General features: G+C 39.9%; 1 protein-coding gene across 3 annotated transcripts in view; it reads left to right on the top strand.

Moving 5' to 3' along the window:
* The window catches only part of ITGA8 (integrin subunit alpha 8), a 238,191-nt gene extending 220,299 nt beyond the window's left edge, over positions 1–17,892 (top strand). For 2 of the 3 annotated variants that reach the window (XM_069086244.1, XM_069086245.1), the window contains exon 30: positions 16,349–16,480. In XM_069086244.1, the coding sequence (XP_068942345.1) occupies positions 16,349–16,468 (120 nt within the window). In that variant the 3' untranslated portion in view covers positions 16,469–16,480. Of the gene's footprint in view, positions 1–16,348; positions 16,481–17,630 lie in introns of those variants that run through there. The other variant, XM_069086246.1, reaches the window with a different exon arrangement.
* Positions 17,893–18,470: the final 578 nt, after the last annotated feature.

Raw genomic sequence — 18,470 nt, 5'->3', positions numbered from 1 at the left:
GATGGATGGATGAGTCCTTTGTCTTGATTTGTGTATGAATTGGGTTTAAGTGAGGCAGAACTGTGCAAAGTTGTCAGCCTTGCTCTCTCCCAAAGTCATTGAAGTTGAGTGGCAAGACAAATTTCAGGACAACCAGTGGTGACCCAGGATGCAGTGGATGACCTGGGCATCTCTAATGTCTGACCAAGCTATAAGCATCCTACAATGCCTGCTTCGGCCATCTTTGTGGCCATTGGCACAAATTGTCCTCATCTGACCATTCCACAAGGGGAAGTCTTCACATGTTTGGGGTACATATCCCCCTAACCCACTGGGTCTGAGACCTGTAGGTTACCCTCCACCTAGGTTAGCCTATCCACAGACGCAGGTTTACTAGAGTATGGCCACTATGCATACTACAGCTTCTTGAAGGCACAGGTGAGAGTTGGGTGAATCTGGTCGACACCAAAGATGGAAGGGAAGCCCTGAAAAGAACTTGAACTAGAAAGTCATTGAAGTCCCTTATTGCTCTGAAATTCTGTGACTTCGGAGCTGAATTCATCCTGGATCTCTTCCCGTATATTTTCTGTTGAGGTCTGTGGAAGTGCTGGTTTCTTTCTTCTCTTTTTGCCAATTGAAAAATGAGGACAAAGCTATTTGTCCAAGTTATTTTAATCACTCAAAATAGTTGACTCTGGTAGCTCAATCTTACAGTCATTTCTGTTGATCAGAGATGAGTCTCAAAGCCTCAGGGTTTCAGATCTGTGGGAGTCCAATTGCCTTCACAATGGAGTTTTAAGGATTAATGGAATAGCATATAAAGTGATTTTCCTCCCCTCCCCCCCCCTCCCGCCCCCAACTCACTGGACTGAATTCCAAAGGCCAAACAGAGAATTTTTAAATGACCAAATCATAAAATTTAAAAGGATGCTTTTTAACTTAGGGCAGTAACCTTCCCCTCCTCTGCTCTGTCATATCTCCAAGTAATTGCCTTTTAATGACCTTATTGTTGAATAGACTAATGCTATCTTTCATTATTTTACCTTTTGGAAACCATAGGTAATGAAAGATTAACTCTAGGAAATCAAATTCCAATTTAGTTCTAGACTTGATAATTTGATCTGCTAGTTGCATTACTATCAATGAGTATAAGTGTGTAATTTAAGCTCTAGGTTAAAATACAAATTTTTCTCCCAAACTGTCAAAAATAATAGCCTCTATGTATACAGTACTTCAAGATTACAGTGCATTTTACACTCATTTATCTCACTTGAGCCTCAGAACAACCCTGGGAAGTAAGAAATTTTCCCACAATTCAATGTACCTGAGATTTCATTGATTCGGGCACTCCATCCAACAGTGATCTATTCACATGCCTTCTCATCCTATGTGACTCTTGTCTCTGTCCTTTTGTCAGTCCTCTCTAGAGAGTTCTGGGGGCCTTCCTCTAAATCTTGACATTCCTTAGGTAGCAACATGACACATAGACTATCCATCTGTTATACTTCACAGACCTCATGCAGTAATAGCCAAACATACTTTTGACCACATCTTTTATTCTGCTTTTTGTATTTAATTAATCATGGGTAGTGTTACAGCCTGTTTATTCCCTCCAATGTATCTGTCCCTTGCCCTTTGGGTGAAGTAAGTACTCCTTTTTACTCCAAGGGCAAGGGACTCTAAGAAGTTAAGTTCTTTTCTCATAGTCACAAGGTTGATTAGTAACAGACAGATTTTGAATACAAGCCCATAGCTCTTTCCATATACCATAGTTCTTTTATATTACAACTTAATTATGATCGCATATGCCTTAGTGCAGTGGAAAGAATGGCAAACTTACAGTTGTGGGACCTGAATTTGAATCCTGGTTCTGCCACTTAATACCTGTCAGACCTTGGATAAATCACGTCTCTGGACCTCAGTTTCTCCATCTGCACAATGAGGTTGGACTAGTTAACTTCTGAAGACCCTTCCAGCTATAGATAGATGATCCTATGGTCCTGTTCCCTAACTTTTACTATACATATCTACAAAAATGTAATTTCCCCCTATATCCACACTACCCAAAAAAAGGACAACTCCTTGCAGGCAAAAACTGGTTATTTTTAACTTCATATCCCCAAGAATAATAATAACTTGCATGTACATGGTGATGTAGGATTTGCAAAGGACATTACAAATATTAGCTGGTTTCATTTTCACAACAACCCTGGGAGAGATGTGCTATTATTATCCCCATTTTACAGATAAGGGAACTGAGCAGATAGAGGTGGAATGATTTGCCTGGGGTCACACATCTAACAAGTGTCTGAGGTCAAATTCAAACTCAGGACTTCCCATTTCCAGGTCCAATGCCCATTGTCCATTGTGCCATCTAGCTTTCAGTACCTGGGACAGTGACTCTGGGCACAGGAGATTTTTTTTTTGGCTTGTATCACATTAATATGTATCTCTGTATTAATATCTCTGTATTAATATGTATATATGCACATGTATGTTGAAAGCTAAAGAATTGGGTGTATGTATTTATGATATAGATATATACAAGGCATGTTTCTGTCTGTATATTTATATATGCATAAATAACAAAAAAGTAATACAACTAAAATACCAATGTTTTAAAAATTATATACAAATGAATGTTATCTTCTTGAAATAATAACTTTGGAAATCTCTATATTAATTCTTGTGACAATGTCATTGATCAAATATTGCTGGAAACTAGTCTTTTGGAACTGCCATCAGGGCCTTCTCCTTTAATAAATGAATTCTGTCTACACATAATATATATAAGTTATGAATCTCCCAAACACATGTTTTATTTGTACCTCTTTAATATAATCATTAATATGGTATGGTAGAAAGCTTATAGAATTGGGAGTTTAAAGGTCTAAAATCAAACCCTGTCTTTGCCCACTTATGACCTGTATGACCTTGGGCAAGTTATTTAATCTCTGTTTTCTCATTTTTAAAATGAGAGGGTTAGATTAGATTACCTCTGTGGTTCCTTTCCATTCTAAATCTGTGATCATGTGTATATATATATATGTGTGTGTGTGTGTGTGTATGTATGTATATATATCCATTCAAACAATTTTCCTTTATTTAATCTTTCAAGGTTTACAAAGCAGTTTCCTCAAAACAACCCTATTATCACTTTAAAAAAATAGAAGAAAAAAAAATTCAATAAAACCAACTGACACATTGACCATATCTGAGAGTATATGCAATATTCCACCTCCTTAGTTCCTACCTCTGGAAAGAGGGGAGGAGGAATCATTTCATCAGATTCTCTTACAGGTCACACTTGGTCATTATAATTGTCATCTATAGTAGCATTTATTATATTGAACTATAAAGTTAAATCTTTTATCAACTGGGATGAAACCTTAGAGTTTAGAAGCCAATTCACTTAGCAATGATTTGTTGTCTGACCTTAACCAAGTCAGTTGCCCTTGTAAGGCTCATATTTCTTTATTGGTAAAGTGAGGAAGGCAATAATTTGCTTCATAGGAATATTGGATTGTTGTTATTCAGTCACTTGAGTCATGTCCCACATTTTGTGACCCCAATTGGGGTTTTCTTAGTAAATATACTAGAGTAGTTTCCCATTTCCTTCTCCAGATTATTTTACAGATGAGAAAACTGAGGCAAATTGGTTAAGTGACTTGTCTAGGGTCACACAACTAGTAAGTGTCTGAGGTCAGATTTGAAATCAGGAAAATGAGTCTTCTTGACTCCAGGCACAGCTCTATCTACTGTGCCACCTAGCTGCCATGGGAATTATCAGAAGGATCAACATTATTAGAGTGAATTGAAAAAATCAGCAGTCTTGCCTTCTATTATTGATTCATTTATTTAACAACTTCATTTGTTATTTATAGGATCACAGAATCAGAGCTAGAGTGGACAAAGATCTTCTAATCTAAACTCCTTATTTTACAATGAAAAATGTGAATCCCAGAGAGTTTTGACCAGGGTCATACCAGTAATACCGTGTTTCCCCGATAATAAGACCTATCCCGAAAATAAGCCCTCCCCTTACTGTGTAAGATTCCTCTAAAATAAGCCCTCCCCGAAAATAAGCCCTATTAAGATTGCTACTGTAGTGAAGGTGATCCCCTGCGCTACACACTACGTTACGGTACCCTCTGTATGCACCGTCCCCCCCCCCAGGTGAAACGCACGCTGCACTCCGAGCTGCATCCAATCAGAGCTGCAGCAGTGAGCGCGTCATCCTGTTCTTCCCCAGTGATTTGCTTATTGAATAAAGGTACATTTTTTTGTTCACATTTACCTGTTTATTAAAATTGCTGTCAATGTTCATTAAAATAAGCCCTCCCCTGAAAATAAGCCCTCTGGTGTTTTTCTGTCCAAAAAATAATACGACAGTGTCTTATTATTGGGGAAACACGGGTAAGTAGTAGAACTGAGATTCAGACCCAAGTCCTCCGACCCCAAACCCAGTGATATCATGACAATCTGAGAAATTTTGGTATTTGACAATATACTTTTCCCCTCACTACATGTTCAATAGATAAACACTCAGGGCATAATATATCATGTGTTGTGACCATTCAGGTGAAAGATTCAGAAAAAAACCAAATGGGAAGCATCTGTGATATTATTCACTCATGACATCTGCAGGGCCATTGAAAAAGACTGGAATTTCTGTAATAAACTCTTTGTAGAGGGACCAGTGTGAAAAGGAAGGAATGGCAGTCTCTCTTGATAATCCTCTGTTCTACAAATCCCAGAAGTGGGGTCTCAACACATACCAGTTTCCAAAACTTCCTGAGTTACAGGAGACTGCTTTCTGATTACACATACATACTAATGACTTGTGAAGGGACAATTCTAATATTTCTTTATCCTTCTCCCTTCAATTATTCTCCTTCCATCTGTTCTACCACCCCCATCCTTCTCCCCTCACTTATACCAGGTCTGTTGATGTAGTAATTGCTTAAGTTGATCTTTCTTCCTACAAAAACAAGATTTTCCTTTTGTTCTGGGCTAGCAAGGATTCCAAATAAGGAAATATCCAGACCTCTGAGTGATAGAAGAAGCAAGCTTTGCTGTTTTCAATGCTATAAGTTTCTCAAAGATTTTTCCCTGTTAAACATATTCAAAGAGGAAAAAAATTCACACTTTGCTTATTATATAGTATTAATGTAGCAGTTCAAAGCATTTACTCTCCTGCCTTTGCTTTTACACAGGATTTTTTAAAAACCTCCCCCTCAGTTTTTTTTACTCCAAGACAAAAATTATTAAGAGGGAGGGGGAGTGAAGGGTTACATCTGGAGAGAGTTAAGTACTGCGGCTACAAGGAACAGCTGGAATGTGAGTAATGTGGCAGCTTCTCCTGAGCGGCCATTTTGTTTTTGCTCAAGAATGCACTCAAATGATGGTGGTTCAAGTTTGGAAAGGGAGACATGTTTCCAGAAAAGAAAATTAATGAGTTAGTCATGCCCTTAAACCACTTTTTGTCCCAAATATGCTTCTCAAATCCATCCAAATAAGAGGCTATTAATGAAGGGATGGCAGATCCTACTGGGATTCCAGGTTATGTTTCATGCCTCATTTTCAAAGCTTTATTAGAAGTGTTCAGATAGCCCACTGTGGGATTCTGTGTTCTGCACACTGGGCAGAAATGTTCACTTTGGCTAAAGTATAGGTGGGCTTGGTTCATCATATCTTTGCTTTGATTGGACAGATATCAAGCCAGTCGGTCTCTCAAGTCATTATGAACTCATCCCAGGCTGGTGAGACTCACTAGTGTTGATAGTTTTGTAATCATTTGGCTCACTCCTTTCAATTGTCTTCAAATTTACATTCTTTGCTTTTTCTCCCTTTCATGTGTCCCTGTATCACATGAATGATGTGAAAGGAAAATTCCAACACACAAAATTGCTCCTCAAATGCAGAGTTTCTACTTAGATATAAGACAGAGTTCCATTTCTTCTGAAATGTGAGTGTATGAATTAGTGTCTAAAAGTTATTCTAGCTAACAAGATGCATACAAACTTTTCTTCTTTAATGCTAACAATTACCAATTAAATCAGAGAGAAAGTTAACATTTCAGTAGTCAAATAATCCAGCAGAGAACAGAAGTACAAGGGTATGTAGTATTACTGGCAAACAAATTCTTACAATGTTTTAGAACTAGGTCATTGAAGTGTTGTTAAGGCATAAGAAACAAAAAGAAAAATTTTGCAACAAAAAACAAATCAGTATTAAAATATTCATTGGACTTTAGATCTGCCCTCATAACGATATTGAAAACCTTTAATGTTGATTGTTTTCCAATAATGAACAGGATCCCTTCAACCCAATTTTTCATTAATAGAGTTGGTCTTATACTAAGGAGCAACAGAGTATAACAGATGAACTAGTGGACTTGGTTTGCTCATCTGTAAAATGGATATAATTACACTACCTATTTCACAGAGTTCTTATGAAACTTAAATGAGATAATGTATGTAAAGTCCTTTCCAGTCATCAAAGTGCTGTGTAAATTCAGCTATTCCTTACTTCTTTTTTTCATTTTTTTGGAGGGCAATTGGGGTTAAGTGACTTGCCCAAAGTCACATGGCTAGTAAGTGTCTGAGGCCACATTTGAACTCAGGTCCTCCTGACTCCAGGGCCAATGTTCTATTCACTTCGCCACCTAGCCACCCCAATTAAGCTATTCCTTTAAGTCAATACACATCAACTGTTTGTACTTGTCTCCCCCATTAGATTATGAACTCTCTAAAAGGCAGGTACAACAGTTCCCCCACCTGTACCCCCTTTTTTATGTCCCCAACACTTAGAACAGTAACTGTCCCATGTAAGTGCTAAATACTAGTTGGTTTGATTTGATTTGACTTGACTCATTTTCTTATCACAAAACTAGGTTGCTGGTGTCCAATAGACAACATCTTATTATGAAAGACCAAAGTTAGGGTGGCAAATCTATTTCATGAATCAGAAGAATGAGTCTATGGGCGAGAGCCAGGAGAACAGAAAGCACACTCTCTTTGAAGAAGGCCAGGAACTGGGCCCATGTAAGGCCCTCTGGCAAAATGACTTTCCTCTTGACCTTGTAAATATTGGAAGAATTTGGTATGAGTAAGCAGCATTCTTTTTCTTTCTGTCAATGAGCATTTCAAACTGTTTTAGATAACAGTGTTCATGTCTGTAATTTGTCATATCTCACTTTCTTATGTTAAGAATAATGACCAAGCCCAAATATCCCAATTTTTATGAATGTTGCAACTTCTTAACTTGTCTTCCTGGAATGCTCACAAAGGCACCAAGTAAGGAATGCAAATCAGAAGACTAGGCACATGCTAGTTTATCACAGGGAACAAAATGGGATCTTCCCTTGACCCACCTCATTGTCACCAGGAAGCAGGCATTCCATCCCTACTCTTCTTGGAAAATGAGTTTGGAATCTTTAGGACCACCAGGAGGACTCCAGAGAGTTGCTTTAAGAATGGGACAACCCCAAAGGATCTCCTCCTTCATGGAGGACAGGGAAAAAAATCTCTCCTAAAATATCAAACTAGCTCTTATTTTTGAAGAACATGGAAATTTGCGGGCAGTTCCAATCAGCTTAAGGACCACCAATGGTACCCAACTTCATCCTCCTCAGGACTTCCCTAGAATTAATTGAAAATAACAGGAAACCAACCCCCAGAATCACTTTCTCCTTCCCCTAACCCTTCCCAACTTCATACCTCTATAGGGAATTCTAGACTTCCAAGGTCAGTGTATTCCAGAAGCAAACCCTCCAGAACAGTTCCAAGACTTCTCCAAACTACTTTGTTGTTGAGAAGGAAATAATTCATCCATCAATTCCCTAGAAATCTTTTCCATTCTTTGCTTCATCTATCAGTTTCCTAGAGATGTTCTCTAGGGAATCATCCCTTTTGACAAATACCCAACCAGGTATGGGATGATTGTATGCTGGAGTACTAAAGGATTTCTGGAAGATACAGGCTAATACAGATCCTCTGTCTTGAATAGAAACCCTCTTTGCCACATCCCTGACGAATGGTCATCCAACCCATGCCTAATGAGCAATTGTCCAACCTCAGCTTGAATTATTCCAATGAAGAGGAACCTATTGCCTCTTGAGGCGCCCATTCTGGTGTTGGATAGTTCCCATTGTTAGAACAGTTCATGTGACAAAATCTCTCCTATTACATGAAGGACGCACATACTTCTTGGAGGGATTTTTTATTTTTCTGGCTCATTGCTCTCGCTTCAAAAATCGGGAAACCTCATTGCATGATACTATCCTGCACAGTTCATAATACTCAAAGAAGGGGAAATGTTTTCAAATAATGTAAATCAGCTCACAACAGAATTCATTAGAATGAACAGTGCCCAACTATTAGCAAACCTCATCCAGAGATTTAGATAGCCTTAATCACAGTCATGCTCCAGGAAGGCTCACCAGCAGATGGTGCCCTTAGAGGACAGGCATGCCCCTTCCATGCTTGCTGCTCATTACCACCATCTGCCATCATGATTCATCTACCATCTTCCAAAGGATCGCTCTGGATGGTGCTTTCTCCAAACTCTTCTATAGTTCTTAGCTGGCAGGGTCTATGGCCACTCCCCTTGTAACTCCCCATTTTTACCAGCAGATGATGGAGATATGATCTATAGAGACATTAGCTGAAGTTTCCCCTCAGTGGCATCTCTTCTGGGTGCTGTAGATACTACCGAACTCGCTTGTCTTGGCCATGGACATTTGGTCTACCTCTCTACACCAATTATACTACTCCAAACATAAGACTATGCTTTGGATCTCTCCTTTGTCCTAAAGTTCTTGTTGGCCCCTGGAAGCTTGTCCATCTTTCAGGAAACCTGCCCCTCTAGTCATTTTGGTGTCCTCAGAACCAGGTTTGGTCAGGTTGAATTTAATTCCAAAGTCCTCTCTCCCAAGGCACTTGGGTGGAATGTCTCCCCCAGGTTTAGTGATTCAGGAGGGCGGTCCATTTCTCCCTTATGTTCCTTCAGCCTCTGAAATCAATTGAGGGCTATTTATTGCAAAATATGTGGTAAAAAGATGATATTTTGGCAGATCACAGGGTCAGGGGAAATCAAGTGAATTCTCAGCATCAGTGTGCACAAGAGAGAAGAAAATCTCCCTATTACATTTTATTTTTGTTTTATCTAGCCAAAATCTGCCTCTCTGTTGCTTCCATCCATGACTTTATGCTTATCCCTATTAAATTTCATCTTACTAGATTTGACGCATCACTCCAGACTATGAAGATCTTTCAAGTCCTGACAATGCTATCTACCTTGCTGATTAGGACTCTCAGTTTCATTCAAAACCCTGGTCAGCACATTATTTATTCCTCCATACCTGTTATTGATAAAAATACTGAACATTCTAATAAAAGCATCTTCTTCAAAATTCCCAGGGCTTTCTTATAGACACAACTTCTTTTGAGATGACACCAACCAATTAAGGACAGCTCTTTGGGTCCAATCACTCAACTAAATCATCCAGCCCACATCTTAACCTTATCCAAGGGATAATAAGATAAATTTTACCAAAATCAAAAATATAGATAATCCATCAACCTTCATTCTTATATTTTAATTCATTGTTCAGAAATTTAAATCCCATTCTGACTCATCACCTTCCCAAATCTGTTTTTCTCTTCTGAAATCTTTCCCTTCAATCAATAAGTGATGAAAACACCATCCATGCCTCTAAGATTGGCAATTTCTTGCTTAAAACTTCATAATCTTTAACAACACATTCCAGTCTTCTTTTGCCTGTATTTTTCATCCTCACACAAATCACCAAGAGTGGCTAGTGGTCTTTAGGTCAGAAAAGCCTCAGGAGACATTCAGGGCCTGGATACAAACCCTAGAAAGACAACAGAACTCTCTGTTGTTCATGGAAGATAACAGTAATATTTCACTGTCAGCCTTAAACCTCATTATGAGGAAAGCACTTTGTAAATCTCAAAGGGCTCCATGATCTCGAGCTATTTTTAATTATTATTAACCACGGCAGATTGACAAATGGTTGCCCCCATGGCCTTCAGGGGTCACCAATGACTCTTGCTCATTTCTTCTACCTTCAGCCATTACTGGATGGCCTCCCCTGGTAGCTGCCGTGGTACAGGAAGAAGCTAAATCCTTTTCTTTGGAAAAAGACAAGGGAATAGCCTCAGATCTCTTCCATTGCTCCAAATGTTGGTGTATTAGAAAGAATGGGATCTGACACCTACTAGTAGTAAAACCTAGCACAAGTCACTTCTCTGAAAATCAGTTTCTTTATCTGTAATAAGAGGGAGTTGGACTGGATGACCTATAATGTCCCTTTTAGCTCTAAGTCAACTATCCAAATAGGGGCAACTGGTTGGCAGAACACATGGAACATCAAACTTGGAGTCAGGAAGACCAGAGTTCAAATCTAACCCCTGACACTTCCTAGCTGTGTGAACCTGGGCAAGTCACTTAACCTCTTCTGTCTCAATTTCCTCCATTGTAAAAAGGAGATAATAATAGCACCTACTTCCCAGGGTTGTTGTGAGGCTCAAACGAGATAGTATTGGAAAGCTCTTAGCACCATACCTGAAACATGGTAAGCATTGTATAATGTTAGCTAGTATTATTATAAGATCACTCTTCCACCCTTCCTCATTTATAGCATATTTTTTAAACCTCTGAACTTCTGATATAGGTTAGATTCCTCTGTGCCTCTGTGGATTATTTTTCTTTTTTGTTTATCTTGAATGTACTTCTTCAAATCCCATGTTAGAGTTATACAGGAATCAGACCTGACAGGGATAGCTCAGTGGCACAGTGGCTAGAGAGCCATGCCTGAAGTCAGGAAGACTCAGCTCCTGAGTTTAAATCCAGCCTCAGACACTTACTAGCTGTGTGATCCTGGGCAAGTCACTTCACCCTGTTTACCTCAGTTTCCTCATGTGTAAAATGAGCTGGAGGAGGAAATGGCAAAACACCCTGGTATCTTTTCCAAGAAAACCCAAAATGGGGTCACAAAGAGTCAGACACGACTGAACAACAATAACAATTTTGGGAGTAGAGGGAGGACTTGAACTCAGGTCTTTCTGATACTAAGGACAGCTCTCCATCCAATATAATATGCTGCCTCTAGAATTGCACAATGTAGGACAAAGCCAGAGGGCCCATGCAAGCAACTAGTACATGATTTCACATTAAAATTGAAAAAAGGAGACTGAGTCAGTGATCTGTGTGCATGTTCTGCCCAGCATCAATTGCTTCTTCTCTATATATGTGTGCATTTTCCTCCCACCCCACCAAAAGTAGCCTTACTTCTCCATCCAGTAGTGCCCTGCCCCCCCTTAACTACACTACCAGCCTGTCCCACAGTCCAAGCCTATACTTCCAATATGGATTCATCACAGTCTAAAGAGTGTGACAGGCCCTCAACATCATCGATAATCCTTCCTTTGCTACAATGGTGGCTACTCATCACCAACGTAACAATTATACAATAATTCCACAAATCAAATTGGTCTAATGATTAGTAGTATACCAAGACAATAGCAACTCACAACTCATCAGCCTAGATAGTAGAAATCCTTAATATGACTTAGACTCCAAATCTTCAAAGTAGCCAGCCCCACTCTCTTTACACTTATCCAAGCCTTTACTACAACATCTAGTCATCTTTCTCCTTGCTGCTGAAGTTCAATGGGGGCGGGGGGGAACAGGGGGTGTCTTCCCAGATTAATTATATGAAAGCCAATGACTTCCCTGACCCCCATGTTCCCTGAAAGTAGGACTATTCGGATGGCTGCATCCACCCTCTTCTACTGTTAACGTTGCTTGCCCTCGCTACCCCTCAGGCTTTCTCAGTGTTCCTCTTTAACCTGGTAGAGCAGAAAATAGACCCAAGGTCTACATTGTTTTCATTAGTCTAACCCCAAAGGTTAATCATATAGAGGTATAGTCCATTTACCTCCTTAAGAAATGGTTTATGGCATTAGGTAGTTTACCATGTCCTGTTGCATTATAAAAATAACCCAGCTCCTTTCAAAAAGGGAAGTTTCAAAATGCCACCCCATACTGAGTCATTCATCCATAGACTGAAGCCCGAAGGAGTTAATTAGGAACAGCTGGGGCAAACAATGACATTGCAAGATCCCTGTAGAAAAGCAAGATCAGACTACATCAATAAAAACTAGAGAGGGAAAGGGTCACTTCGGGAGACAAGGCAGGGCTCTGAAAGAGAAGAAACAATCCCAACCAATTGACGTGTTATTCTTTCTAATACATAGCAAAATAGCATTTGGAGTCTTAAAACAGCACAGAATAAACTGAGATTAACGGGGTCAATTCTTAGAAAGTTTTGTAGGCAGAGCATTAATCCAGACAATAATTACAATCGGCTTTTTTGGACCATTTGGTTAAGCTTAATAATAAATCCTTTGTATTTGGGGGATGGGAGGGGTCATTTATACTTTTATCTTTTGTTTTTGTAAACATAACACCTGTGCCTACAGATGTGTACATGTATGAGAAATACAATCTAGTGTGGGAAATGGTAGAGCGTGCTTTCTCCTAGTTTTTCTCTGCCTAAAAAACATTTCAGATAACCCATAGACTGCCTGGTCATAGCAGCTAGAAGGAAAATGAAGGGAAAAAATCGAAAACCAAAACCAGCTGCTCCTTTAGTATATACCCAGTAGAGGATAAGCACTCAAAGCTAGGTACTGTGTGTGTGTGTGTGTGTGTGTGTGTGTGTGTGTTTGTCTTGATATCCCAGGGCCTCCCATGGTGCTGTTCACAACTTTTGTTGGTCAGCTGTTTTAGTCATGTCTGACTCCTCATGACCCCATTTGGGGTTTTCTTGCAGAGATACTGGAGTGGCTTGCCATTTCCTTCTCCAGCTTATTTTACAGATGAGGAAACTGAGGCAAATAGGATTTCATATGTCACTGTCATCTGTCTCTCAAGTCAAACCAGACTACTTACCATTGCCCATACATGACAATTTGAGGGGTGAAAGATGAAATGACTGAGTTTCTGAACATATTGATGTATTAAGCAATGCATGCCAATTGCATAACAAATCAAGACCAGTCCTCAGCTTGGGCTGGACCCCAAATGCAGGGGGAGACAGACTTTTGTATATTAAAAAAAATTAATCAAATAAGGCCAATTAATTAAAAGGAAACAATACAACATTAGTCAATCTGATTTCCAGTTAGAGGAAAGATCACAAAGACTATGTGAGTTGGGAGGGGGAGAGCAAATAGGTGCAGTTCCCTGAAATCATCTTTTGTCTTTGTGCCTTTGATCAGCTTGGCTTCTCTCTACCTCCTCTCCCCACCTTTTTTTCTTGAAATGTTCTCTTTCCTCATCCATTATACATTTAAACCCCATAATTCCCCTCAAGGCTTAGTTTAAGCTCCATCTCCAAAATGGCTTTCCTGATTCCCCTAGTTGTTAACATTCTTCCCCTAAAATTACTTTATCTGTTTTGTACATGAGAGGAAGCCTGACGTGAACAGAGACCTTACTGATTTCCAAGTCAAGAACACCCAAATTCAAGTCTCACCTGACACATACTGGCTGTGTGATCCTTTGCTAGTAACCTAACTTTTCAGTGATCTTGGCACCTCCAACCCTACAGGTCAAAAAGAATGAATTGGCCCGCATTTGTAGATGGGGACCTGGAGAAAGGAAGAAGACATATCTTGATGAAGAGCATGGAAATCTCTTTCTTTGTGACCAGAGAGAAAGAGGAGAGACTTCATGATGACATAGAGAAGTTTTTTGACATGGAGGAAGGGAGATGAAGTAGTTTCAATTTGAAATCCCGAATCTTCTCAGTGAAATAGGTCTGTTATCTATTTTAAGTATGGGCTCAGCGGGGATTTGAGAAGAGAGAAAACAGTTTGGAACCATCTCTGTAGGGAAGGAGAAAGGAAATCAAGTATTGAAATGCTGCACCTTAAACTGATAGTGAACAAAATCAGTTTAGTGTTATAATTGTGTTCAGATATACTCAGCAGCCTAGGAGTGGAGCCATTGGAAGGTGGCTTTATCCGGTCACCTGGAGCATGAAAGATGATAATGAGGATGGGGGAAAATGATAATTTTGATAATTCATGTATTTCAAATAAATGACTTTGAACTTTTGACAACTCTATGCCAATTTTTTTCCCATTAGATTAGAACAAATATGTTGAGGGATGGGGGAGATTGAGGATACAATTATTTTGTAATCCCTTTAAAGTAGATGCCTTAGCTTACAGGGGTGGGGAACCTGCAGCCTCAAGGTCACATGTGGCCCTCTAGGTCCTTAGGGTGGCTCTTTGACTGAATCTAAACTTCACAGAATCTTTGAGGCCACATACAGCCTCAAGGTAGATTTGTTCTGTGAAGTATGGATTCAAAAGGCCACACTTGAGGACCTAGAGAACCACACGTGGCCTCGAGGCCACAAACTCCCCACCCCTACTAGCATGTATCAGGACAAATCCCCCAGACACAAAACTACCCCTTTTTCAATCTCTTAGCATGTACCAGGAAACATTCCCCAGAAGTGAACTATCTGACTTCCATGACGGTAGTACAATGATCCCTGACCTGCTCCTTCTCTTAGATAATTCCCTTCTCAAACACGGACAGAAATGCCTGAGAGGTTGCATGCCCCAGATGGCGTTGGATGATTTGGGTGGGAGAAGGTTCTGGGAACATTGGTAGGAGGTTTCCTCAAACTTTAACTGACTATTAGCACCACAGGAAACTATTCTAAAGAAAACATAATGTCGAACAATGGAATTCTGTTACCACTTCCTGGCGATCCCCAGTAGATACATTTTGAAAGCAATTTTCAATGGCATGTCTTCCAAATGTATATAAATAGTTGTGGCTGCCATGGGGAAAGTGTGTTTCCAAGTCAAGCTGATAAACTAAGCAAGATAAAGGAGGTCAAATGAACAGAGAGGAATATACAGCACTGAGAAGAATTCTTGTGCATTTGGCTTACGTTTACAAGATTGCAATCAGTCTAAAATCCTGCCTTACTTTAAGGAAACTCAGTATTTAAAATTCTAAATTAAAAAACAAATTAGGAGCCATTTATTAATATTACAGAAGGAGTTCTAGCTCTGAAAGGCTTACTGCTTTCTTAGGAGTGTGTGGAAAAGATTAGACCTTGGCAGAATGCAGTGGAGGGGGATCTACCTTTACCCTTCAGTATCCCCTACCCTGACCTGACTTGGGCATGGGATGCAGGACCAAATACTAACTCCTTCTCTTTCGAGTTATCTGACTGTGGCCAATTCACTTCACATTTCTGAATCTCAGTTCTTCATCTTTAAAATGGTGTTATTCTTCCTGGGTGTCATTCTGAAGAAAAAAATTTGGAAGGAGTTTCATGTGTGAATGACTTATATAATGTCTCTAAAATTTTCCCTTGTGACATGAAGGCACCCCATGAGCTTTGGGGAATTTCTTCTTCCTCTTGTCTTTTAACTCCAACTCTGGAAATCTAGCTCAATGTACTCCCTCCCCTGCCCCTGAGTGTTCTGAGACCAATTCCCCACTTGCAAATACACAGTTCACAAAACTACCGCAATTGTCATTATTCTTTATGAATATTCCCACCATTGTAACCCATCTACAGCTTGTTGGTCTATGTAATTCTTGCTTAGAGTCTCTCATAAATCCTCTATCAAACATGGTGGGGGAAAGGAGAAGGGAATGGAACAAGCATTTATTAAATGCCTACTATGTGCCAATCAAACAATACTTCATTTGATCCTCACAACAACCCTGAGAGGCAGGTGCTATTATTATCCTCATTTTAGAGGAAATTGAGGCAGTTGATGGTTATGTAACTCATCCAGGGTCATACTACTGGTAAGTGTTTGAAGCTAGATTTGAACTCTGGTGGTACTGACTGTATTCACTGTGCCACCTAGCTGGTGGGGGTCCTATTCAAAATCTTTTAATGTTTTGTTGGTATCAGTGCTTCAATTGTGACATCACATGGTATTTTTTACTCTCCATGTATGACTGATCTACACCCCTTTTCTGGTCAGAGATTGGGTGATCCTTGTTGACAATATGAATTTTTTTTGGTATGGGTTAAACTAGATGGCCACTGAAGCTTTTTTTTAACTCTCAAATTCTGGAATTCTGTCATTTCAGGCCTGGGAGACAATTTTTTTTCCCATATTATGAAAAGGGCTAGCCTCTGCCCCTGCAGAGGTACAGGCCCAGAAACCAGAATCAGAGAACATCCTTCCCCTCTCTAATCCCCATCAGCACTACTACCACCATAAGAGAGAAGTCACAAAATGTTATCTTTGGCTCTTCTCTGACCCTCTTGTTCTGACTCCCAATACAGGTCAGGCCAGTGACTGAAGGGTGGCAGGGATGGTGCCAGATGCCCATGGACAACTGGACATTTCCCAGCTGTAAGTCCCTCCTGAACAGCAGCTTCCCTCTTCAACTTTGGACATGGTAATCAAGCAGGAGTGTTGTTCACCAGGTGCATATGCTAGACAGATTAAGAGAGGGTATTAGGGAGAAGGAGGAGGAAAGGGCTTCTCCCCCCACTCCTACTTCCAGGAACAATGTTCCTGAACTAAGAAGCTAGATCTTTAAAAAGAGGGCTGGAGAGAGAAAATAAGGTACATGCTTGGGTCAGGGACAAAGCAGAAGCAACTCCCTTTGGCCCCTCTGACCCTAGCAATCCAACAAAGAATTCCATTTTTGCATTTTACAACTGTCCTTGAATGGACAAAAGATGACAAATCCAGTCCTGTTCCTCTTAAGATAGAACATGTTCGGTAGATTAATAGCACTTTCCTCCCTAAGCACTAAGGACCTGTAGTAAGGCTGCTTCCTGTTATGAGCAAGGTCACCAGTTGACTAGCTGACTGAATGGATGCCTCCCTTCTAAGTATTTTTGGAGTCCCTTGTTCAAGCAGGGAAAGAGTCAATCAAGGACCTGGGTGTAAATGGAGGCAAAGAGGAGGAGAGAAGGAGCTGTGCAGCTCTGGCTGATCTCCTGTCAGTGAAATGGGCACCATCTGCATTCTATCTGAACTTCCCAAGGATCTGGCCTGTCCAACTCCAGAAAGAGCAAATTAAAGTTGATAAACTGTAAAGTCCTTTCTGGTATTAAAGATCCCAGATGCTCAGCTGCATGAATGGGCACTTTATCTCCACTCAGATCTGCTAGCACTGAAACAGGACTTGAAAAGAGATACCAGACTCCAAGCCTGACCAGGGCAACATTTCTCTCTTTGCAGTATGTGTACTGATACACTCCATGGTTGTGTTGTGTTTGTAAACGCTTTGTCAAGACCTAATCTCCATGGGGAGGCATGTAAATTCATATCATTTGTCTTGACCAAAAATACTCCTTTGTACAAACAAAATGCTGAATCTACCAAACGCCTCCTTTCTTAAATATTGAGTTACCCACAGCAGGGTTATTCCAAAGATGTCAGGACTTCCTATTATTGTTTGTTTTTATTCCCCAGCATCAAACTCAGTAATCTAGTTCCCCAGAGATTTGCCTGTCTGCTATGTTTATCCTGCCTCTAACGAAGTAATAAATACAGCTATCAGAGGGGGCATTTGATTGCGGATAAGATCTCGAGGACCATTTGTCTTTGCAGGGTGGTCTGTTGGGCCTTCGTTTTAACATGAAATAGTACTGTTGCTCTGAATCCTGCCTCAGCAGAGGCCTCCTTGGGTGCCATACTTCTGCTGGAAAACAATTGACTGACTTGGAGTGAAGGAAGAATCAACAGGATGAAAAAACTTTTTTAAAAAACTCTATATATTAATGAAAGTTTCTCTCCCTCCCCCACCCTCAACCCAGAGTCCAGTGAATAATTATACTGTCCGTTTTGATCACTGTAAGGAATCAAACATATAATTATATGCCATATACCATAGATGTATGTTATCTTTTTGTTACTATGTTCTGCTTCTGCTTCTCTTAGAAAAACCAACAAATACAACTATTTCAAACCATGTTTGAGAAGATGCTGTCCTGAATGAAATTCACAGCAGTAGAATGATAGGGGACTCTTGAGAGCAAGGACAATTTCATTCTTTGTATTTGTATCACCAACACCTAGAATAGTACAAAGTAGGTACCTGATAAATGCTTGTTCAGTCCTCTAATTTTACAAAATTCTTCATACTACATCATATCACAGCTATCACTGTCTACTTTCTTGTACAAACTTTAAGAGATTTTACTGGCTTATAACAGGAGGTTTTTTTAAGAGTATGGAAAAAATGAAATCGAACCATGTCCCCAAAAGTCCAGATAAACTTGAAAATTAGGGTTTATTTATCTCTCTGCAGACTACCACATCTATATATCCAGCCCCCGTGTCTTTCCTGGGGTCTAGGCTTGCATCTCCAACTGCCTAGTGGACATATTCAACTGAATGTTTCATAGACATCTCAAACCCAATGTTTTCAGATGGAACCCTCCTCCCTTT

This window comes from Petaurus breviceps, unplaced genomic scaffold (assembly GCF_028583685.1).
Source record: "Petaurus breviceps papuanus isolate PSGF00001 unplaced genomic scaffold, PetGlider_PUasm1.0 178, whole genome shotgun sequence".
In the NCBI taxonomy this organism is placed as follows: Eukaryota; Metazoa; Chordata; class Mammalia; order Diprotodontia; family Petauridae; genus Petaurus; species Petaurus breviceps.
This window is presented reverse-complemented; position numbering and strand designations above follow the sequence as displayed.